The sequence below is a fragment of the Loxodonta africana genome, chromosome 12 (genome assembly GCF_030014295.1).
Source record: "Loxodonta africana isolate mLoxAfr1 chromosome 12, mLoxAfr1.hap2, whole genome shotgun sequence".
In the NCBI taxonomy this organism is placed as follows: Eukaryota; Metazoa; Chordata; class Mammalia; order Proboscidea; family Elephantidae; genus Loxodonta; species Loxodonta africana.
This window is the reverse complement of record NC_087353.1, coordinates 59,007,498-59,032,341: the sequence shown is the minus strand read 5'-3', so window position 1 is coordinate 59,032,341 and position 24,844 is coordinate 59,007,498. Positions and strand designations below refer to the sequence as shown.

The window sequence follows — 24,844 nt, the reverse complement described above, 5'->3', positions numbered from 1 at the left end:
TGGGGCAGTTCTACTCTGTCCTATACCGTCACGATGAGTCAGAGTCAACGGTAACGGCAACTGGTGTGGCTCCTTAAAGGAGCCCTGGTGGGCAGTGGTTAAGTGCTTGGCTGTTAATCTAAAGGTCAGAGGTTTGAACCCACCCAGTGGCCCTGGCTCCGTGGAAGAAAGATGTGGCAGTCAACTTCTGTAAAGATGACAGGCTTGGAAACCCTATGGGGCAGTTCTACCGGCCTGAAGGGTGATGGCAACAGGTTTGATTTTTTGGTTATGGTTCCTTGGGCAGCCAGGATGGTTCTTATCTTCTTTGCTTTAATCCTCATAGTAACCATTGCAGGAGGTAATGATTATCCCTCGAATGAGCTCTTTCCCCAAACTTGGGGCCTGGGGTCCTGACCTTGACCCTGATATCTCTGACCATCCCCACTAGGGGACAGAGGCTGTGTCCAGCACTGGAGGTATGGCTGTGAACCAAGTGGACACAATCTCTTGTTCTCGTGGCACTCATGGTTTAGCAGGGGGAAAAACACCAGCTAATGTTAGGCTCAGAGCCGTGGTGGTGCAGTGGTTAAGCGCTTGAGTGCTAACCAAAAGATTGGCAATTTGAATCTAGCAGCCACTCCTTGGAAACCCTATGGGGCAGTTCTACTCTGTCCTATGGGGTCGCTATGAATTGGAATCGACTCCACAGCAACAGGTTTTAATGTTAGGCTCCGTGCCTATCACTGCACATACATTATCTAATTTCTTCCTCATGGCCATCCTAATGTGGGTGTTATTGCTATTCTCTCTTTAAAGATATGAAAACTGAGGTCTTGAGAATTTAAGCCACTAACACAAATCACACACCTAGTGTAGTATGTTTCCAATTACTACTGTTACATATAACCACAAACTTAGTGGCTTAAAACAGAACAGATTATTATTTTACAGTTCTTGGTGGGGGGTCAGAAGTCTAAAATGGGTCATCAGGGCCGCGTTCCTTCTGAAGACTCTGGGACAGAATCCATTTCCTTGCCTATAACCCCTGTAACCCCCACCCGGACCGAAGCAGAACAATAATAGAAGGCAGTGGTAGGCAGTAGCTAGGGTAGGTCAGCCCTTCACACCCACCTGTATGTGACCTTGGGCACATTCCCTGACTCCTGTCTCAGTTTCCTCCTCTGTAAAGTGGGTATATTCATAGTACCCACCTCCTAGGGTTGTCATGAGAATTAAATAACGTAAAAACTTTCTTAGCATAATGCCTAGCACACTGTAATAAATGGTCGTGTATTACTATAACCCAACTCATGGGTGCAATTGCCCAGTTTTTTGTTCTTTGTATGCATTTGGGCTGGCCTGCTGTAGTCAAACGGCTCAAATCGCCTTAGCCTGTTTCCCCAGCAACACAGCCAAGAGCACCTTTCCCAGTTAATGTGTGCTTTTGAGACAGATAGGGCTAACTGTGCTGGCAGAACAAAAGAGCTGTTAAAAGATTACCATATAGAAGTTGGGTAAACAGGAACCACACCCTGTCAACATGAGATAAGGCTGAAATTACTATCTCCTTAGTGTTTTTCTAGTCCCTTTCCTCTTTACAGGCTCCCACATGCACAGGAGAACAAGGTGTGACCGCTCTTTAACCTTCCTTAGCCCTCCGAAGATGGTGACGTAGTGCCAAAGGTCAGTGCGCTTGCTCTATATCCCATAATAAGTGATGCCAAGGGCTGCCGAGAGGACTCCATCTTGAATAACAGCAGGTTACATCTTGGATTCCAGATGCGTGTGCAACCTAATTAACATGCACCGCCATTCTGAGAAGTACCCACCCCTTGAAGGAAGCCCACTAAATATTCATTACTCTGTTGTCTCCACCAAACCCACATAAGCCCTAGCCTTGCTTCCATTTTCAAGTCAGCCTTTTGGAGAGGCTTACTGCCCCACTGACTCCTTTTGCTTGACTCAAGCAAAATACAGCTTGCTGAAGATAAAGTTTGTCTTTCGTGTGTATTCTTACTCAGGAAAAGACAAGGACCCTTTGTGTCAGATTGGCGATTGGTAACACTTTCTGCACACCTGAGTCTCAAGATTACTTAGGAACCTGTCCTTTGCACACACTGACTTTGTAAGATCCTGCCAGTGCCCACTGATACTGTCTCCCCCAGAGTTTTCAGACTCATACATCACTCACCTGGGATGATCTTCCTGGAGAAAGTTTCTTCTCTGCAAAGAGGTTTATTTCCTTCAGGAACATTCCCAGAAGTGGAATCTACTTTGGTTGAAGGCCAGTCCATTTGTCACTGGAACTGTTCCATCTTAATAACATCTTGTTTACTTTTATGAGGCCAGGCTTGTCCTCAGTAGCTGTGAAGTTGTTATTGTTAGGTGCCGTCAAGTCGGTTCTGACTCATAGTGACCCTATGTACAACAACAAAACACTGCCCTGTCCTGCTCCAGTCTCACAATCATTGTTATGCTTGAGCCCATTGTTGCAGCCACTGTGTAATTCCGTCTCGTTGAGGATCTTCCTCTTTTTCGAAGACCCTCTACTTTACCAAGCATGATGTCCTTATCTAGGGACTGGTCCCTCCTGATAACATGTCCAAAGTATGTAAGACATAGTCTCACCGTTCTTGCTTTCAAGGAGCATTCTGGAGTTGTTACCACAATTTTCGCAAGTGAGAGCCGCCTGCCGCAAATAGCCAATTCTTGAGACAGGGGTGAGGTGGGTAACAAGAGCGTTATTAGATGTACTGGTATGTGGAGACAGAGGGGAATGATCTCCCCTTAAAGTCGTCTGTCTCACCAGACTACCGATGGGTTCGGGTTTTTAAGGGAAAAGGGGCCATAAGTTTTAGGGACCTGTGGAATGTGTGCCCTCTTTCTTCTGTTTGGTTTTGGTGGTCGTATCTCAAACATGTTGATCTTTTCCCGCCATTATCCCATCAGCTCAGGGGGTAGCTGGCGCCATCCTTCCTCTTATTTGACAGGCTTAGATCAATATCACTTGTTTTCCACAGTCTTAGAGGAAACATTGGTTAACACTTAACCATTTGGGCAGCTAACATCAGGATCTTACTTGGAGGCAGGGATGGGCTAGAGGAGAGAAAGAAGAAGGAAAAAAAATTGGCTCAGGTACTGTTCAAGATATGGCTGAGCAGCCTGTTTCAGAGCTGTAGCTTGTGAGATTTCACTGTTGAAAATGGAACCGTAGTCCAGGGTAGGTTTGGCCCCCATCCTCCTGTCCTGGCTCCTATCCAGCCCCAACTCCTGTCCTCCAACCCTTTAAGTCTACACTGTCAGACTTGTAGAAGGTGGGGGCAGTAGCCGAGAAGAAAGGAAGCGGTGGAAGGGCCATAGATGAAGAAGGATAGAGGGCTGTTTGGGGCTGAGGATAGTTAAGGTGAGCAAACTGGGGCAGAGGTGGTGAGCCTGAGAGGATGATAGTGGCAGCAAACTACACTGCTTCTGTAAATGCAGTTTTACTGGAACACAGCATGCCATTAATTTACATACCGTCTAGGGCTGCTTTCAGGCTACAATGGCAGAGTTGAGTAGTAACAACAGAAACCTATCTGGTCCATCAAGCCTAAAATATTTACTGTCTAACGCCTTCCACCAACTGTCTATCAGATTGTCATACTATGGTGGCTTGAGTGTTGCTATGATGCTGGAGGCTCTGCCACCAATATTTCAAAGACCAGTAGGGTAACCCATGGTGGTCAGGTTTCAGCGGAGCTTCCGGACTAAGGCAGACTACAAAGAAAGGCCTGGCAATCTACTTTTGAGAATCAACCAATGAAAACTTTATGGATCACAACAGAATATTGTCTGATATAATGCTGGGAGATGAGCCCCCTACCCTAGGAAGGCACTACACAATAGCTGCAACGATGGGCTCAGACATACCAACCATCATGAAGATGGCACAGGACCAGGCAACATTTTGTTCTGTTATGCAAAAGGTTGCCATGGGTTAGAAGCAACTCCATGCAACTAATATCAACAAGCCCTTTACAAAAAAGTTTGCTGACCCCTGGGGGCAGAGGAATGCTTAGGGCTTGCGAACTCAGGTGCCAGAAAACAGGCGAATAGGAAACAATTACGTGAGCCGGGCTTGATAAAAATATCTTAGGGTTGAATTATGGTGTTGGAGAATAATATTGACTATACCATGGACTGCCAGAAGAATGAACAAATCTGTCTTGGAAGAAGTACAGCTAGAATGCTCCTTAGAAGCAAGAATGGTGAGATTTCATCTCACATACTTTGAACGTGTTATCAGGAGGGTCCAGTCCCTGGAGAAGGACACCACACTTGGTAACGTAGAGGGTCAGTGAAAAAGAGGAAGGCCCTTAATGAGATGGATTGACACAGTGGCTACAACAATGGGCTCAAACATAGTGATGATTGTGAGGATGGCCCAGGATCGGGCAATGTTTTGTTCTGTTGTACTCAGGGTTGCTAAGAGTAGGAACCAACTGGAGGGCACCTAACAACAGCACCAAAGAGTTAGAGAGACAATAGGGTGGGTGAGGACTATGGCAAGCTGGAAAGCACATCACCTATCTACAGGAGGCAGTACAAGCAAGCCATGGGACTGTGCTAGAGTTGCCAGTGTTTGGGATCCTTTAAGATGCATTGGGAGGAACCTTGGTGGTTAAAGCCCTAGGTTCTAACCCATCAGCCATTCATCAGGAGAAAGATGTTGCAGTCTGTTTCTGTAAAGATTTACAGCCTTGGAGACCCTATGGGGCAGCTCTACTCTGTTCTATTGGATTGCTATGAGTCGGAATCGATTCAACGGCAGTGGGTTTGGTTTTAAGATACACCAGAAATCTAGATTTTTAGTGAACAGGAAAAAAGGCAGTAAAGAGTGAGCACATGACTCTGGACCCCGAGTGCCTGGGCTTAAATCCCAGCTCTGCCACTTCCTCACTGTGTGACCTTGAGCACATCCCTCCACCTTTCTCTTACCTGTAAACTAGGGGTGGCAACAGCACTTAGTTCATCGGGTCATGATGAGTGTTAAGGAAATTAATATCCAACACCTCCCAGAACAATGCCATGTATTGGGTAAATATTTGCCAAATCAATCCTTTAATTTTTCAGCACTGTCATCTTAAACACTCTGACACCAACACTGGCCAAAGAAAACACACTACGTTCCACTTTCAGGCCATGGGTGGCGGGTTTGCTTCCCCTGGCAGAGTGGCTAAGAGGCATGAACTTGGACATCGGAAGCCCAGCTATACACCGGGACCTCGGGCAAGGGAGCTGCCCTGGGAGCCTCCAGGTCCTTGTACTGTAAACGGTCATTGCATCACCTGGGACAGGGTTGTTGTGAGGGTTACAGGGGCATTGTCCCAAAAGGGCCTGGGGGTCATTGTGTTAGTCATCTAGTGCTGCTGTAACAGAAATACCACAAGTGGATGGCTTTAACAAAGATAAATTTATTTCTTCACAGTAAAGTAGGCTAAAAGTCCAAATTCAGGGCCTCAGCTCCAGGGGAAGGCTTTTTCTCTCTGTCGGCCTTCTCATCAATCTTCCGCTGGACTAGGAGCTTCTCTGCACAGGGACCCTGGGTCAAAAGGACCGCTCTGCTCCTGGCACTGCTTTCTTGGTGGTATGAGGTCCGTACTCTGTTCTCTTCCCTTTCCTTTTGTAAGATAAAAAGTGGTGCAGACCACACCCCAGGGAAACTGCCTTTACATTGGATCAGGGATGTGACCTTAGTAATGGCGTTACGATCTCACCCTTTAACATAAAATTACAATCACAAAATGGAGGACAACCACACAATACTGGGAATCATGGCCCAGCCAAATCGATACATTTTGGGGGGAACATAATTCAGTCCATGACAGTCATCTTCCCTGTTCCCTGCTCCTCCTCTAGCTGCACAAGAGCCCCCACCCAGGTGGGGGTCCCAGGAAGGGGGATGGAGCTCAGATTCTTCTGTTAACTGTCACCCTCTGCCCTCCCCCTGGATACACACCAGGGCCTGCTCAGCCAGGAGCAGCTGCTGATAGCTCCCAGGGGACGTGGGCCACCAGGTGCATTCAGAGATTGCTGCTTCTTGCCCTCCTTTCTCTATCTCTCTTTCTCTCTGTCTGCGAGCTCTCTGCCCTGCCTCCCCGGGAGACCATCTCCTCTGTCTGTTGGGGCCTGTTCCTGGCTTCTCTCTCTCTGTCCCTTTTGCTCTCCTGCAGCCTCTCTCGATCCCCATCTCCGTCATCTCTGTCGTGTGTCCTAGGGGCAGAGTGAGGCCCCTGAGCAGGGAGCACCTCTTCCTGAGCCCACTCCCCAAGTGGCCTGCTAAAACATGAACTGCCTCTCCATGTCCGCTGGACCCTGTGGCCTCATCCATGACTCCAGCCGAGACCCAAGCCCACCCCAAGCCTGGGCAGACCCCTTCTAGGGGAAGTGATGGAGCAGGGAGCCAGCCTGAGAACTCCTGCCCTGGCTAGGGTTAGGGACATGAGTGCAAGCTAGTGGGAGGGCAGATCCTTGGGGTGCATCTCAGCATGGGGGCTGAGTCTCCCCCAAGAAGCAGCTCTCCGTAGGTACCGCTCACCAAACCCCTCAGGTCAGAGGACTTGGGGTAGACTAAGGGGCAGGAAGGGTGCTGGGAGTCAGGGCTCAGAAGCTAGAGCTCAGGGTTCTTCCCCTTCTGGAGCCCGAGACACAGCCCTTTCCCCCACCCCACTCTGATGACAGGCATTGTCGTGCCCTTGGCCCCATGGACCCAACAAGGCGGTCCCCATCCCCCTGCTCATCGCGGACCCCCAGCCCCAGGACCCCACCCTGCGGCGAGATGCTTGGTTATGTGGGCATTGAGGCTGTGCTGGACCAGCTGAAGATCAAAGCCATGAAGATGGGGTTTGAGTTCAACATCATGGTGGTGGGTAAGCGCGGGGCTGGGCTCGCTGGACAGGCTAGCAGACATGTCTCCATCAGCCTGGGTATGTCACTGCAACTCTTGGAGCCTTAGTCTCTCCATCTGTTAATAGCACCTCACTGGGTACTGTCGGTGAAAATCTGGGAAACACTGCAGAGTCCTTAATAGACAAAAGCACCCGACACCGCATGCTATGTGGTTTCGCAGATGTCAAGGTCAAAGGCAGGCAGAACTATTGGATGTTGATGGAATATCTGATGAGTAGTTACAGAGAGGGGGCAGGAGTGGGTTTGTGGGGTGCTGTAATGCCTTGCTTCTTGGCCTGGTGCTGCTCACATGGGTGTGCTTAGTTTGTAAAAATGCATAGAGCTGGACACTGAGAACAGTGTGTACTTTTCTGTATGTAGGTTGTACTTTGAAAACAGTTAAGTTTTACAAAATTGCACTTAGGAGTTTGAGAAAGAATACCTACAGCATCCACCCTGCTTGCTTCCATCACGGTTACTCCCAGGGCAGAGCGGGCTGGGCAAGTCCACAATGGTGAACACTCTGTTCAAGTCCAAGGTGTGGAAGTCGACCCCGCCGGGCTTGGGGGGGCCCACGCCCCAGACGCTGAAGCTGCAGTCGGTGACCCATGGTGAGTAAGTCCCCACCCCCACCCCCTCCTACCCTACCCGGTCCAATCTCCTTCCCCTTCGGTCTCCCTCCACAGTCATCGAGGAGAAGGGTGTGAAGCTGAAGCTGACAGTGACCGACACGCCGGGCTTTGGGGACCAGATCAACAATGACAAATGGTGGGTCCCCTGGGGGCTGAGCCCCAGCTGCCTCTACCCTTTGTCCACCCTACTCCCCTGAACCCCCACCCTGGCCTGGGGAACAGATCTGAAGCCACCTAGCTGCTGCATCTTTGAGCCTCAGTTTCCTTGTCTGTATAATGGGTGCATTCAACTCTACCTCAATGACTGAAGTTCAGTATGTAAAGGTCTTAGCTTGCTGCCTGGCATACAGTAAGCACTCACTAAAGGCCACTGTATAGCAGATTGTGAGCATCCCACATTCCAGAGTTAGGACCCCTGGGTTGGGCCACTTTCTAGCTGCTTAAGCTGGGACAGGTCACATAAGCTCTCTGAGTGTTGATTTCCTTCACTGTAACTTGAGGATGATGACAGCACCTTAGAGAGTTGTTCTAGGGAGTTGATAAGAGCCCCTGACATGGCTGGGAGTGCACACACACACACACACACACAATCAGTGCCGGCTGAGTGGTTTGGGGGGCCCAGTACAGTGAAAATGCAGGTCCCCTTGTCTTAAAAATTAAAAATTTTAAGATCATGGCGGCAGAGCATTAAACCAAGTGTGGGCCCTTCTAGGCGTGAGCTGTCTTTGACTGCACAGTTCACACCCGTGAAGCCGGCCCTGTGCACAATGCTTTACTGAGTACCTGCTATGTACCAAGCTCTGGTTTAGCAACAGGGAATACAGCAGTCAACATCAAACAGATCCTTGCCTGCATGGAACTTCCATGGTCGTGGTGGTGGGGGTGGAGGTGGGGTGGGGAACAGGCAATGAAAAAAATAAATCAGTTATACAGAGAGTGAACACAAAATCTATCATCCAAATGGGACATTTTTGAGAGTTAAGGGGGTATTGTGATTCATTATACTGGGGCAGCAGGGGGAAGCCAGGAGTGTCCCAGGTGAACTGTGAGATGTGGTCACCTACAAACACAGTCTATTAGAAGATGCAAAATGCTAATGGAAAAAAAAGAAGACAGGGAAGGGGGTAGAGAAAGCTGTACCCACTGCCATCAAGTCAATTGTGACTTATAGTGACCCTATGGGGCAGAGTAGAACTGCCCCATAGGGTTTCCAGGGCTGTAAATCTTAATGGAAGCAGACTGCCACGTCTTTCTCCCATGGAGTGGCTGAACCTTCAATTAGCGGCCGCGTGCTTAACCACTGTGCCACCAGTAGGTGATCAAGAGAGACCTCACTGACAGTTTATGCTAATACCTGTTGACGTTGAGTTGATTCCAACTCATAGTGACCCTACAGGACAGAGTAGAACTGTCCCATAGAGTTTCCAAGGAGCACCTGGTGGATTCTAACCACTGACCTTTTGGTTAGCAGCCATAGCTCTTAACCACTAAGCCACCAGGGTTTCCTTTATGCTAACAGTGGTGGAATAGTTTGGAAAAAGGGCAGAGAGAACGGTTGCACAACTTGAAGAACGTGGTCAGTATCACTGAATTGTACATGTAGAAATTGTTGAGTTGGTGTATGTTCAGCTATATATATTTTCACACCTCCCCCCCAAAAAATCAGTACATAGCAGAAAAAATGCATTTTTCTCTTAGTAATATAGAGGCAACATTGCTGAAATTTGCAAATTTTCTCCAATAGTAGAGTGTGAATAAGAACACACTTAGAAAGACCTCACTGAGAAGGAGCCAAATGGGCCAAGACTTGGAGTTAATGAATGAGTTATGTGGATATTTGGGGGCAGAGCGCTCCAGGCAGAGAAACAGCAAGTGCAAAGGCCCTATGGTAGGACAGGCCAGGTGTGCTCAAGCAACAGCGAGGAGGCTGGAAGGGCGTGAACAAGGAGAGGCGGATGGGGAGATGGGGCAGGAGGAAATGGGGTCAGATGGTGTAGGGCTTTGCAGGCTTTTTCTCAGCCTCTAGAGGTTGAGCAGAAAAGGGACACGATCTGACTGACTCCTGTTTTTAAAAGCATCCTTTGGGCCACTGTGTTGACAATAGACGGAGGTACAAGGGGGCACGGGAAGAGGAGTCGGGGCACTCTTGCAATAATCCGGGTGAGAGTCAGTGGTGGTCTGAACCAGGCAGGCATGACTGTTAACCTTGTTTAATGCTCACCACTCCCCTGTGCCCATTTTACAGACAAGGAAGCTGAGGTCTCAGTTTGAGAATAGCAGGGAGTCTCCTGTGTCTCTCTGACGATGCAGGCTGGGGAAGGTAACAGGCTGACCAGCCCTCTCAGTTTGCCCAGAACTAAGTTTTATGAAGTCCCTGGGTGGTGCAAACCATGAACTGAAAGTTAGAGGTTTGAGTCAGGGCTGGATTAAGACATGTGAGGGCCCTAAACGCTGACAATCTGTGGTGCTCCCTCCTCTGCTTACTCATGCATTTGAACGGGGTATGTGAGTTATATATACACATGTATATCTACATATACGCGTGTGTGTGTTTTAGCTATCCATGACATAACTTCTGTTTAAATATAATATCAGTGATTGAATGCAAATTGGCATGTGCCATTTTAGCGGAATGAGATGAACTATATTATCAAATTTTTAGTGGATGTGGGGTACTAACATTTTTACTACTACCACATTTTCTAGAAGAAGAATACTCCACATAGTCTACAACAAAGAAAATGAGTCAGTGAACTTAGTTGTTTCAACAATCAATATAAAAATCTGCTGATCTTCCACAAAGAAAAATTGACTTTCACCAATTTTGCTTTAAACGGCTCATACTTAAATTTTGACGCTTGTTTTGTAATGCTATAGTTATAAATGATCAAATGAAAAGATGTCATAAAAGAAAATTTAATCATCAAAAAACAAATTACAAATTACTATATTTTATTTTTAGATAGATCTTTCATCTCTAATATGTTACAGTTAAAAACACTTTCCTATTCTTTGCACTTACAAATTCTTCAATGATTTCATCACAATTAAGCTGCAGAACAATATCTACTTCCATACATAATAAGGATAATGAATCAAGTCTTCCAGGGCACCACTCGCTTTTCCTTGTGTCCCGTCTGCTAGGCAAGTGTGAGTCTTTGCTTTGGACAAGTGGTGCACCTGTTTCGTTGATGGCCTTAGCACATGCTTACCTTGGTTATTGGGTAATCCGTCCTTGGTTCAAGTCTACCCAGAGGCGATTTAAAAGAAAGGTCTATTCATAGAATGCTTTAGGTTCTTTAGTGTCCTTGTTACACACGAAGTAGTTTGAAAACCTGGAAAGCTGTTGAATTCATGTGCTTGCATGGGAGAATCTGTGCAGTGTTTTTTCAAAGAATGTATTGGGAACTTTCCATCTCTGTAATACAAAAAGTACTTTGAAAACCTAAAAAAAAAAGAAGAAGAAAGAAAAGAAAGGGGTAGAAATAGACTTCTGAAAAAACATCCATTGCAAATCCTAGGGAGTGCAGTTCTGCCCTGACACACATGGGGTCGCCATGAGTTGGAATCGAGTCCTGCATCCTGGGAAACTCCTCAGTGCCAGGCACACCAGGAGGACTGGTCACCCTAAGGGTGGGAGGGTAGGATGTTTTCGACAGCAGGGGAGGCAGGCTGGGGCCTCGGGGGTGGTTCTGAGGGGAGGGTCCGTCTTGCCGCCTCAGCTGGGACCCCATCCTGGGCTACATCAATGAGCAGTATGAGCGGTACCTGCAGGAGGAGATCCTCATCACCCGCCGGCGCCACATCCCCGACACCCGGGTGCACTGCTGTGTGTACTTCGTGCCACCTACTGGGCACTGGTGAGGTGGCTGGGCCGGGCAGGCTGGGGTGGGAGACACAGGCAGGGCTCTGGGTACCTGCAGGGGTCCAGAGGAGGAGGAGGGTCTGCTGATACGGGCTGTGGGCTGGCGCCACCCCCTCATTCACACACTTGTCACCACCACCACTGCCACCACCGTACTGGGGACAGCCTGCGGCCCCTAGACATTGAGTTCCTGCAGCGGCTGTGCCAAGCAGTAAACGTGGTGCCCGTGATCGCCCGGGCAGACAGCCTGACCTTAGAGGAGCGAGAGACCTTCAGGCGCAGGGTGAGCTAGGCACACAAGGTGGGGCTGGGTGGGGTGGGGCACAGTGGACAGCGTGGGTGGGCTGAGGTCACCTGTGCATGGTCCCCAGATCCAGCACAACCTGAGGACCCACTGCATCGACGTGTACCCACAGAAGTGCTTTGATGAGGATGTCAATGACAAGATCCTTAACAGCAAGATTCGGGTATGGCTGTGGGGTGAGGGAGGGGAGGCTTGAGAGACTTAAGGCTGGGTGGTTTTCTTCCTAATCATCCATTGCATCTGAACATGCATCTCGCTCTACAACTCAGGGAAATGTTCATGTATTTCTAGTAGGTCTGAATCTCCATCCACAGACTCCAGCTGAGTAAGAAACCGTTCACAATGGGAGAAAATGCTTGCCAATCCTACATCTGATAAGGGGCTTTTATCCAGAATATATAAAGAACCTCTTACAACTCAACAATAAAAAGACAACTAACCCAATTTAAAAATGGGCAAAGAATTTGAATAGACATTTCTCCAAAGAAGATATATGAAGGGCCAATGTTGTTGTAGCACAGTGGTTAAGTGTTTGGCTGCTAACCAAAAGGTAAGCAGTTCGAATCCACCAGTCGCTCCTTGGAAACCCTTTGGGGCAGTTCTACTCTGTTCTATAGTGTCACTATGAGTCGGAATCAACTCTATGGCAACAGGTTAGTGTTGTTGTTGGGAGATGTCGAGTCAATTGTGACTCACAAGGACCCCATGTAACAGAAAAGAACTGCCCCATAGGGTTTTCTTGGCTGTAACCTTTACAGAAGCAAATTACTAGGTCTTTTTCCCATGGAGCTGCTGGGTGAGCTAGACTGGCAATCTTCCAGTTAGCAGCCAAAAGCTTTACCTTTGCACAACCAGGGCTCCTTGAATGGCCAATAAGTACATGAAAGAATGCTCAGCATCATTTGCCACTAGGGAGATGCATATCAAAACCACGATGAGATACTATTTTGCACCCACTACTAACCCAACTAACTAACCCATCACCACTGAGTGGATTCCGACTCATAGCGACCCACTAGAATGGCTGTTATCAAAAGGACAGATAATAACAGGTATTGGCAAGGATGTAGAGAGGCTGGACCCCTCATACACTGCTGGTGGGATGTAAAATGGTACAGCCACTATGGAAAACCATTTGGCAGTTCCTCAAAATATTAAATAGACTAACCGTATTCTATGGACCCAGCAATCCCACTCCTAGGTATAGACCCAACAGAAATGAAAACATGTTTCCACACAAAACCTTAAAAATTGATGTTCATGATAGCATTATTCATAATAACCAAAAAGTGGAAACAACCCAAATACCCATCAACTGATGGATAAACAAAATGTGGTCTATCCATACAATTCAGTATTATTCAGCCATAAAAAGGAATGAAGTTTCCTTTTTATAGTTGAATAATACTGAATTGTATGGATAGATGCTATAACATTGATGAACCTTGAAAACATATGCTAAGTGAAAGAAGCCAGATACAAACAGCCGCATATTGTATGATCTTAAACCAAAAAAATATTCCCTGAAGCCTGCTTTAAACCAAACAACATTTTAGTGTAATTAGTAAACAATGTCTGCCTTGAGCATTGTGCTCTTTTAAAGAACCATCTAAATGGGATCAAACTGACAACGGCAACTCAAAAGGTTAGACAGGAGGAAGCTTAGGTGGCAGTGAGTTTACGTCAATGGGGAAGGCACAGTTTGGAAGAGGAGGGTGAGAATGGTTGCATAGCCTCAAGAATGTAATCAATGTCACTGAATTGTACATGTAGAAATCGTTGAATTGGTGTATGTTTTGCTGTGTATATTTTCAACAACAATAAAAAAAAAATTTACAAAGTCAGGGTGTGGGCTGGATTTGGCCCCTGGGCTGTAAATTGCCGACCCCTCCCTGGTTTACAAAGTTCTCTCTTTTAACCTTTATGATAACCATTGAAGATTACTGTCTTTATTTAACAGGTAAGAGGCTTGAGGTTAGCAAGATTATATTATTTATGTGGTTACTAGTAATGTTACAGTTTCCAAAGTCTATTCTGCTAATCCTTAACTAGGCTAAATGCTTCACAAATATTCACAAAGCCCTACACTGGTACTACTATTATCCCCATTTTACAGATGAGGACATGGAGGCACAGATTAGAACTTGGGTCTTTTGACTTGTTAGGTATTTTGTGCTCTTCTTACTGCTTTCTGTCCCTGTTTCTTGCCTGGGTGCCTTCTCTTCCACCTCCCCAACATGGCCTGCCCTCCTGTGTCCTACCAACCCTGCAGGACCGGATCCCCTTTGCTGTGGTTGGGGCTGACCGAGAGCACTTGGTGAATGGGAGGTGTGTCTTGGGCCGGAAGACGAAGTGGGGCATCATTGAAGGTCAGTGAGGGGCAGTGGAGGTTTGGGGTTGACGCAAGTGAGAATGAGCTGTAAACCCTACCCATAGGGCCCGGCGTGGGTAAGCCCAAAGACAGGCGATAGACCTGGGATCAAGCCCTTCCTCCCAGTGTGAAGCTATGGGCAAGTCACTTGACTCTCCAGCCCTTTGTGTCTTCATAGGAAAGTGGGTGTTGTCATAGCATCAACCTCATGGGGTGGGGGTGGAGGTTGCAGAGAAAGGAGGACTCCCCATCACCTTGCATGGTGCCCAATTCCCAGGAGGCTCTGTTCACTCAACAGAATTTATTGTGGGCCTACTATGTCCTGTTTTCCGGGATGTAGTGAAAGCAAGACAGACCAGATCCCTGTCCCCACAGAGCTTCTGTTCAGGTGGAAGCAGGGAGACCGGCAATAACCCAAAAAAGGAGGCAATGACAGGGTGAGGGTGGCTGTCTTAGTTACCTAACCAAAACCCATTGCCATCAACTCATCCCAACTCATTGTGACACTATAGGACAGAGTTTCCTAGTTACCTAGTGCTGCTATATAACAGAACACCACAGGTGGGTGGCTTTAACAAAAAATTATTTTCTCAAAGTCTAGGAGGCTAAAAGATGAATTCTGGGCCCTGGCTCTATGGGAAGGCTTTCTCTCTCTGTTGGCTCTGGGCTCTGGGTGAAAGTCTTTGTCTCTTTCCGGCCTCTGTTCCTCGGCTTCTTCCTTGGTGATCTTCCTGTGGAGTGGCATATGTCTTCCCCTTCTCTGCTTGTTTGTTGGCTTAATCTGCTGTTTTATATTTCAAAAGAGATTGACACACCCTACACTAATTCTGCCTCATTAATGTAACAAAGACACCCATTCCCGAATGGGATTGTAAACACAGGTATAAACCATCTATGCAGACTCACAGCGAGCCTATAGGACAGAGTAGAACTGCCCCATAGGGTTCCAAGGCTGTCATCTTTTACAGAAACAGACTGCCACATTGTTCTCCTGAGGAGCGGCTGGTGGGTTCAAACCGCAGATCTTTCACTTAGCAGCTGAGTGCTTAACCACTGTGCCACCAGGGTGCAGGTATAGGGATTAGGATTTACAACTCATAACAAAGGGGGACCACCTTACAGAGCCAGGGAAGGCTCCTCTACAATTTATAAGTATTAAAATGTAAGGATAAATGATGGGTGGACTCATCGATTCAACCAGTGCTTGTAGGAGCCACCTAGCCACTTGTGCCAGGCACTGGGGACAGTGACTGAATGGATAAATGACTGAATGAATGAACAAATAGGAGGTGAGACATGGGGGAGGGGCTATGGTGGGTATCAGGTGGTACTGCAGCATACAGTAGGCAGTCAATGACCCTTGTCTTGCAGTGGAGAACATGGCGCACTGTGAGTTTCCGCTCCTGAGAGACCTGCTGATCCGGTGAGGGTGTGGGCAGCCCCGGGGCTGGAGAGCTAGAAGGAACTCCGGGGGATGCTCAGGCCGCGACTGACCTGCCTCCTGCCTCCCAGCTCCCACCTGCAAGACCTGAAGGACATCACTCACAACGTGCACTATGAGAACTACCGTGTCTTCAGACTCAACCAGAGCCATGTGCTGCCCCGGGGGCCAGGCTGGGTGAACCTGGCCCCGGTGCCGGCCAGCTCCCCGGTCATCCCCAGGTCCTCGAAGGTCCCCGGTAGGGTCCAGGAAGACTCTGAGGAGAAATTCTGAGCCCTGGTGGATTCTGGCCCTGCTGAGCTCCCCGAATCCAGCAGCGTACCCGTGTATACCTGTGTACTAGAGCATCTATTAAAGACGGACATTGCTTTTTATGAAAAGCTGTGATTTGAAAACCAAAAGCGTTTTGTAAATGGCTTCTTTAAGCTTTTCTCAAATAAAACTGTGGTTCTTTTGTAAGTAATAGTGTGAGACCCAAGGGCCTCGGGATCTTGAAGACCTGGGAAGGAGTCCCTCCTTTGGACCAGAACAGACTCAAGTTACCAACCAGATTCTGAGATGCCAAACTCTGCTACATCCCAACCCCTTGCACGGGGCACAGCACTAGGCCCACAGGATCAACACTTAAAAACTCCCTGTCTTTGGTTGCTCACTGTTTGGATATCAAACTCTGCCCCACTGCCTCCTGCCTTCCTCTTTCCCCTGCCCTGGCAGCACAGCACAGTGAGAAAGCAGCTCCAACTCTGGAGTCTGGCAAAGCTGCTTCAAACATCCCAGCTCTGCAACTGACAAGCAGTGTGACCTTGGGCAAGTCACTTACTCTTCCTGTGCCTCAGTTTTCCCATCTATAAAATGGGGGCGACAGTACCCCTCTCAGAGCACTGTTGCGTGCATAAAGCAGAATCATTCATGGACCATGCCCACCACGGCATGGAGGAACGGGGTGTGCATCAGTCCAGGGAGGGAGGATGTGAGCACTCTCCCAGGACCCTACAGAATCCTCTAAAATAAAGGGACTTTGTGCAGTCCCATGTGGTGGAGGCCAAAAATAAGTTAGTTTGGTAGCAAGTAGAAGGTTGTTATGGATTGAATTGTGTCCCCCCCGAACGTGTTGTAAATCCTAAATTCTATGCCTGTAGTTATCCCACTTGGGAATGGGTTGTCTGTCATGTTAATGAGGCAAGATTAGTGTAGGTTGTGTCTTGAGTCAAACTCTTGCAAGATAAAAAAGGACCAGATTAGGACAACCAAGAAAGCAGAGATAGGGGAAGAGAGATGCCAAGCCACATGAAGATCACCCAGGAGTAGAAGCTCAGAAGAGACACAGGCAGACAGCCTTCCCCTAGACCTCGGCACCCTCAATTCGGACTTCTAGCCTCCTCAACTGTGAGAAAATAAATTTGTTTGTTAAAGCCATCCACTTGTGGTATTTCTGTTATAGCAGCACTTGACAGCTAAGATAAGGGGTAAGCCCTAAAATCTGGGGAGTGGGGGATACACCCAAGTTATAGGAGTGATCGCATAGTGAGCCTTAAGTAAATAAGCTAGGTATTACCAAAAACCAAACCAAACCCAGTGCCATGGAGTCGATTCCGACTCATAGCGACCCTATAGGACAGAGTAGAACTGCCCCATAGAGTTTCCAAGAAGCACCTGGCGGATTCAAACTGCTGACCCTTTGGTTAGCAGCCATAGCACTTAACCACTACTCCACCAGGGTTTCTGAGCTAGGTATTAGTACAGCTAAAAGTCACCTCCTCCATGAAGTCCTCCTTGACTTCCAGTTTGATGCTGGAACTGCTCCCTTGTGTACATATTATCACATGATTTGGTTCCCAGTCAGTCAGTCTTTCCCATTAGACTGGGAGCTCTGTGAGGGCAGATGTATGTCTGAGGAGACATCCCTGCTCCCAGTGCAGAATGAGTGAATCCTACAGTGCCTGGCCCATAGCTATTTATGGGTGGGATTCACAAATCTGCCCCTCCAGCCCTACCCCAGGTTGACTCCAGGCTTGGAGAGCTCCCAGGGCCTGTGGGAACCCACACCATCCACAGCCAACATCTCAGCTGGCCTGCTGAGACACTGTACTACTTCACATCAGATTCCTGAGGTTAAGATTCGCCCCAGCAATATGGCAACATCTACGACATTTTAAAATCATACGCTCTTTGGCACAGCAGTTGCATTTCTTGACATTTTGGGCCAGCTGCAGCAGAGGCAGCTGAACCAGGAGGCCAACCAAGAGATGGTGCAGGGAGGCCCACGGAGAGAGAAAGCTGAGTGCCTTTGGGCTGAGGCTTATTGGCAGAGTAGGGTGCCTCTGGACACTTATTGGCAGAGCTAAAACAGTTCTGAAACACTTGCCAGAGCAAGGCAGAGGCTGAGGGGCTAGAAAGAGAGGTGTACCTGTGGGCACAGCGGAGAAAAGGCTGTCCTTATCAAAGAACTGTCTCCCGAGCATTCCTGAACCTGAATTGTGACCTGTTACCTTCCTAATAAACCCCACAATCATAAATATTGTCTGTGAGTTCTGTGTGGTCATTGCAACAAAATATCAAACCCAGCAGAGAATTAGAGAGTGCCTTGAGACAGATGGTTGGAGTCAGAACTGGCAAAAAGTTTGGAGGGTAGGAGGCACGTCTGATCTCAGCCTCATAGGAATCAGCCTTGGGCTGTTGACCTTGATCCTTCTTCCCCTTTGTGAAGTCAGAGGAGGTCAGATGCCCCTGCCATCTGGAAACCTTCGTTGGCAGGCACTGACCCCCTGGAGAACAGTGTCATCTGTCTTCTTAGTAAAACTGACATTTCTAAAGAAAAAAGGTCTTCAAGGGGCATTTTGATGAATATTCAAAAGATTGAGCGAAACCACTGGGCCTTCCCTGACTTTCTTCGTTCCTAGGACTACAAAAACCCCAATCTGTCCCATTTCTTTGGAACACTCAGTTTTTTATGCTGTGTGTTGCCTAATTCGTGAATTGTATGGTTGACTAATAAATCTCTAGCATTACTTTAACTGTGTTTCCACTCTTAGAAATTCTTCGACAGTATCCAGTGTAGAAGCACAGGGAAATGGCCTAACTGTCCACCAGGTGTGGGCTGGAAAATGAATCATGGGACAGCCATACCACATGTATAAGTTTTCTGTGGCTGCTGTAACAAATTAGCACAAACTTGGTGACTTTAAGACAGAGGTCTCAAATAGCTTCCTTGGCAGGCCCTTAGCTTTACATTAACATCCTGACTCCCCTTTCCTTAACTACTGGCCGGAACTGGAAGAAACCAGCAGATGCAGTTTAGGCGCCATGTTGACATTCTGGGTAACTTTTTAGCTCATTAAATACCTTATACGCAGTAACTTCTCTGCTTCTGGGTAAGTTTAACCACCATTCTCTGAACATGTGATGCAGAGCCACCTCTTGGGAAGACCTCCTGGGCCTGAGTAGTATGATTTAAAACGATTACAAATGTTGCTGATGTAACTTGTATGAACTTTTTGCTTGTAAACACCATACAGGTAACCTTCCCTTTCACCCTGACTTAGCAGTCTTAGGGGCAATGAAATAAAGGCCTTTCTCCTCTCCCACCCTGGCCTCATGTTTATTGGCTGTGATGAGTTGGGCAGAGCAAAACCTGGGGTTTCCACCCGGGAACAACTTAACACATTATCTATTCTCTTACAGTTCTGCAGGTCAGAAGTTCTGTAGGTCAGTAGGCCTGAAAGAGTTACAACTCTGAGCGCTTACTGCGCCCCATTCACATATGTGCAAACTGAGGCGCAAAGCACGCGTGGGACTAGCCCATGGTCTCGGCAACAAAGACTCGGCCTCCCAGAAGCTGAAGCCCCTTCCTCGGAGCCCACCGCAATGCCGCCTCTTTGGGAGACCCTCAAGGAAACTCCACAGGCTCCCCGGAGCTCCCAGGTATCCCCTACACAGGCACGGCGCGGGGCACTCTGGGAAGTGTAGTCCCAGCCTGCCCCCGGATGTGGTGCCCGAGACTTCCGCTTCTCTCGGTGCCACCTTTCCGGAGAGCCGAGAGGAAGGCGCGCTCGGCGGTGGCGAATCCGGGCGGTGGGGTCTGGGAGGGCAGGTGGAGCTTAGCGGGGTTCGCGTCTTGACATTGATTCTGCACCTACTGTGTGCGCCGCGAGAGCTGGGCTTTGGGGCGCTTTCTTGGGTGCAGAGGTTGAAGCTGTGGGAGGAGAGGCCACTTGGGCGTGGTCACAGCCACCTGGGCACCGAAACCCTGCCTTGCTTACCTCTGTTATTATTAAATTAGGAACAAACGTAGTGCAAATGTGTGTTGCCTGGTGCTCAAAAATTATTTTGTTATTTCTGGAAGAAGCAGGCGTCGGACAAGGGATATTTAGGGTTGGAAGTTGGGGACTAGGGAAGGGCGGGCTAGGAGTTGACATGGGAGATCTTTTAGCCCCAGGACAGAGGATGGGCAAAGGCACCAGGCTCCTCCTCTTATCCAGTCGTATTTGAACAGCTTCTACCTTTAGAAATGAGAATTGCAAAGTCACTTTTGCTTCTTGAGAGCAGTTTTCGAGCTGCTCAGGAATAGTGAGTTAACACAGTAGGCTGTAGAGGACAGAGCAAGACAATGGGGAGTTCGTTCACCCTGAAAGTGGTTGAGAAAGATGCCCATTCATTCCTCAACTGGACCTCTGTGTGTGTATTTCTCTTTCTCTTTCATAGGCTTGCATTTTATTAATTGCCTTCAGCCCACAGCAGATTCTTTAGGGGAGCCAGACATGCTACCTCTGACTGTCTTCCCTTAGCTCTGGCCTCCTACCCTTAAGAAAGCCTTTGAGGACAGATTGGAGCCAAGGAGATGGTGGCTTCCATTCTTAAGCCCAGGTGAGCTGATGGACTTTTACCTAAGTATTCTCCCTCTATTTTTAATAGAGCAATGGCATCACTCTTCCTGACCACGCTTTATTTTCTGCATAGTGCTGTCACCACCTGGCATTTCATATGTACATGTATGTGTATGTAGCCTTATTTGTGTGTGACATGTGTGTTTTATTTACCTCACATGGTATTTTTTTTTATCTATTTTAAGTCCACATTCACAATTGGGAGTTTGCATGTAAGAATGAAGATACGTGGCTTCTCAAGGACAATCAGACTGGCTGGCAGAGGGGGTCTGCATCCCCCATAGGAGGAGCCTCCTGGACCCAAGAAGTGGCAAAAGAAACCAGTGGCCATTGAGTCACCTCTGACTCTTGGTGACCCCATATGTGTCAGAACAGCACTGTACTTCATAGGATTTTTAGTGGCTGATTTTTCAACAGTAGATCACCAGGCCTTTCTGAGGCACCTGTGGATGGACTCAAACCTCCAGATAGCTGCCAAGTGCATTCACTGTTTACACCACCCATGGACTTCTAATTAGTGGCGGCCTCCTTTAAAGCAGGCTTTCGCCCTTACTTCCTGTTTCCCTGACACCTAGGCCTTGCATGGCAGTCCTTTGTCATCATGCCGGCTCTTGTGTTTTCCTGTGGTGGAGAAAATTTCTCCATACTCCCATTACTCTAAAAAATGGTCATACAAAAGAAAGACCAAGGGGACGTGTGTTTGTGGAAAGCAAGAATATTCCAGAGTGTTTGATATACAAACAGTGTGTTTGTGTCGAAAGCCCTGCCTCCCTCCCTGGCCTTGTGGGTGTCTGAGCAGGTGACCCCAGGTCTAGAGTGGATGGTGTTCTGAAGACTGAGAATCTTGTGCTTTTTCAGGGACTGGTGGTGTTTGAGGATCTGTGTATTTTTCCCAGGAGGACTGTGTGAATCTTCATTCCAAGTGATGTCTAGGCTGACCGCAACCAGAGCAACAATATCTCTCTCCCCCTCACCCCGCTGTATTTTTCTTCATAGTGCTATTAGAGCTTAGCAGATGTCACCCCACAGGTAAGGATTTCAGAGCATGCCTGGTCTTAAGTCACCTTTTCTTTCTCTGCCCTCTGGCCTTTCTTCAGAATGCCTTCATTCTAGAGGCCTTTCTCCCTCAATGGAATTTGTACACTTTGAAAAGCTGTTATCATCTGTCTGAGCCCTGCTGGCGCAGCGGTTAAGCACTGGGCTGCTAACTGAAAAGTTCATGGTTTGAGCCCATCAGTGGATCCACCGGAGAAAGATATGGCAGTCTGCTTCCATAAATATTTATAGCCTTGGAAACCCTGTGGGGCAGTTCTGCTCTGTCCTAAAGGGTCACTATGAGTCAGAATCAACTTGATGCCAGTGAATTTGGTTTTGGTTTCTCATTCAACCTCTGTGGATCAGGCAGAGTTTCAAAGGCTGAGCAATTTAAGGTTTAAACAGTGAATACCCCCTGCCTTTCTGTTCATTGATTTAACCTCTCATCTGTTTAAAATTTTATATGGAACCAAAGCAAAAGTGGACTCCAGGAGCACTGCACATCAAGGTTTCTTATCCGTCATCCTTACTGTTCATGGACATAATGACAACACCAGCTAATGGGCAGTTCTGTATGTATATTATCTTTAGAGTCCGGTTTTTGATAAGGATTAGGCAGCAGAGCTCAGTGTCATGGTTCTTGCAAGAACCGGCTGTGTGGCTGATGAAGAGCAAATTTAATCCATTTGTTTATTCAGTCATTTGACAAATATTGTTGCTGTTGTTCAGTTTTGGCTCAGTGACTCCATGATTCAGAGTGGAACTGGCCCATAGGGTTTTCTAGGCTGTAATCTTTACGGAAGTAGGCTGCCACATCTTTGTCTTGTGGGGCCACTGGATGGGCTCGAACTGCCAACCTTTTGGTTGGCAGCCAAGCACTTAACCATTGATAAGCGCCTACTCTGTGCCAAAAGATCCACCTACTATGTCTAACCAGGCAGAAGGGGGCATAATGGCATTGAGTGGACAGCCATCTCAAAGGAGAATCGTGGTACAGGACCAGAGTCTTCTGAAAGGCAGTTTGGACATCTCCAAAGCAGGGCTCTGATTCCCTGGCCAGGGTTCAGTCTCACCTTTAGGGAGTGGTCGGCTGTGAAGTTGGCCAGCTTGAGTTTGTCTTGGGTGAGGTTCTGCACCTCTCTGAGCCTCAGTTTATTTGTCTGAAGTGTGGGTTCTGTTGATGTCCACACAAGTGTCATTGTGAAGGTTAAAGCAGCACAGCCAAAGCACAACTCCGTGTACTTACTAAGTACTTTAAAAAACGTTAGCTTTATAGTTTGGTGAGTAGTGTCTGGGGTCTTAAAAGCTTGTGAGAAGCCATCTAAGATATAACTATTCGTCTCTACTTGTCTGGAGCAAAAGAGAAAGAAGGAAACCAAAGACTCAGAGAAGAAACTAGTCTATAGTTCTGATAGTCTGCACAAACTCGTCTACTTTGAGACCAGAAGAACTAGGTGGTGCCCAGCTACCACTACCAACCATTCTGATCAGGACCACAATAGATAGATCCTGATAGAATGGGAGAAGAATTTGGAACAGAACCTCAAATTCTTAATAAATCCAGACTTATTGGACTGGTTGAGACTAGAGGACTCCCTATACTTTTTTAAAAAAACATCTATATGAGACCAAACGGTCAAGATGAAAAGGTAAGGGGGCAGGGAAACTAGACTACCGGAAATGAAACAACCAGGATGAAATTAATGAGAATGTTAACACATTGTGAAAAGTGTAACCAATGTCACTGAACAATCTGTGTAGACATTGTTCAATGGGAACCTAATTTGCTATATAAATTCTCACTGAAAACACAATAAGGCATTGTGTTAAAAAAAAAAAAAAAAAGTTAGGTTTATTAGCTCACAGAGGCCACAGAAAAAGAGTAATAAAATGTCCACTACATTTTGTGGCATTGTAGCTTTTTGGCGACCCTCCTAGATGATTAGGTTGAATTAGCTAAACTGTTTGACTTGTATTCAGTTGTTGGCTGTCATTTTGACATTGGAAAATTGCTACCAAAGATGACAGCTTTGAGTGCTTGATCTTAGGCCATTTTTCCCAGCCTTAAATAGTAAGAACAAATGTGCATTAATTCAGTCTGTGAAACAGTCATCAGTGTAAAGATTATCATCCCCTCTGTTATAGGAGGGATGTGTGTGCTGCTCTGTGGTTTGCTTTTAAAGTCAAGCTGTTGTGTGCTCTATAAATACTACGAAAAGAAGCTATTATTATATGTCTGAATATAAATATTGATGTGCTTGTATAACTACAAATACTGTTAATTTAGACCACAAACAATATTTGGCATTTATGGGTTTCAAACCACTCTGAAGAGGTACCGTTTTTTAAAGGACCGTGTGATAAGTACAGCAATGGAGAGATCTGTGGGACAGTAGGGATTCTGACTTCCAGCTCCGGTAATGGGGTCTCTAGGACCTGCAGGGCATAGGGGCATTGTTAGTGAGCTTTTGTGTAAACACATCATCCAGAAATGGAAATGCAGGAGGTGCTGCTGTGATCTGTTGTTTCTACAAACGTTAAACTGCTCTTAACCAATAACAAACTGTAATACCTAGTGTAAGGAAAGAAGGCTTAGCTTGCCTTTTTCACACATGTGATTCTCAAATCTGTATTAGGAACAGAGTTGGGAGGAAGTGACAGTAAAACTGGTTTCCCATCCTAGTTCTACTCTAAGTCAGTCTGGATAGATTCCAGAAGGTTCCTTGTTCTCTAGTTTGAAAACTGAATGCCCACGTTCTCCATAAGCCTTGTTGTTCGGTGCCATCAAGTCGATTTTCAATTCCTAGTGACCTCATGTGACAGTAGAACTGCCCCATAGAGTTTACTAGTCTGTAATCTTTACAAGATGGAGCCCTGGCAGGGCAGTGGTTAAGAGCTCGGCTGCTAACCAAAAGCTCGGCAGTTCGAATCCACCAGCTGTTCCTTGAAAACCCTATGGGGCAATTCTGCTCTCTCCTATAGGGTCACTATGAGTTGGAATTGACTTAATGGCAACGGGTTTTTTTTTAATCTTTACATGAGATTGCCAGGTCTTTCTCCAGCAGAGCAGCTAGGTTGGTTGGAACTGACAACCTTTTGGTTAGCAGCCAAGGGCTTAACTATTGTGCCACCAGGGCTCCTTCATTAAGCCTTATGAGGCTCATAAATCCATGGGCTTCTCTGCCACTTCTCTCTGCTCAAAATCTCTACAGGTGAGCTTGGAACTGGTTGGGGCAAGGACTCTGTGTCATTCAGTTATAGCTCCTAGGCATGGGAATAATTTTCCTGTCATTAATTTTTTTTTCTATTTTTGCCTTTCTTATCCATTGGCCACATTTTTTTTTAATTAATTTTTATTAAGCTTCAAGTGAACATTTACCATTCCAATCAGTCTGTCACATGTA

The 24,844-nt window shown here is 47.1% G+C and overlaps 1 protein-coding gene across 2 annotated transcripts; it reads left to right on the top strand.

Annotated features, from left to right (window-relative positions):
* Positions 1-6,724: 6,724 nt before the first annotated feature.
* Positions 6,725-15,877, top strand: SEPTIN12 (septin 12). 2 transcript variants are annotated; one of them, XM_064295549.1, is made up of 9 exons: positions 6,725-6,890; positions 7,395-7,520; positions 7,596-7,677; positions 11,264-11,401; positions 11,572-11,689; positions 11,778-11,873; positions 13,983-14,079; positions 15,453-15,504; positions 15,594-15,877. In XM_064295549.1, exons 1-9 carry the CDS (start codon positions 6,725-6,727, stop codon positions 15,793-15,795), a joined length of 1,077 nt encoding a protein of 358 aa, XP_064151619.1. In that variant the 3' UTR covers positions 15,796-15,877. The 2 variants fall into 2 exon arrangements, with proteins under 2 accessions (XP_064151619.1, XP_064151620.1); XM_064295550.1 differs by lacking the exon at positions 11,264-11,401.
* Positions 15,878-24,844: the final 8,967 nt, after the last annotated feature.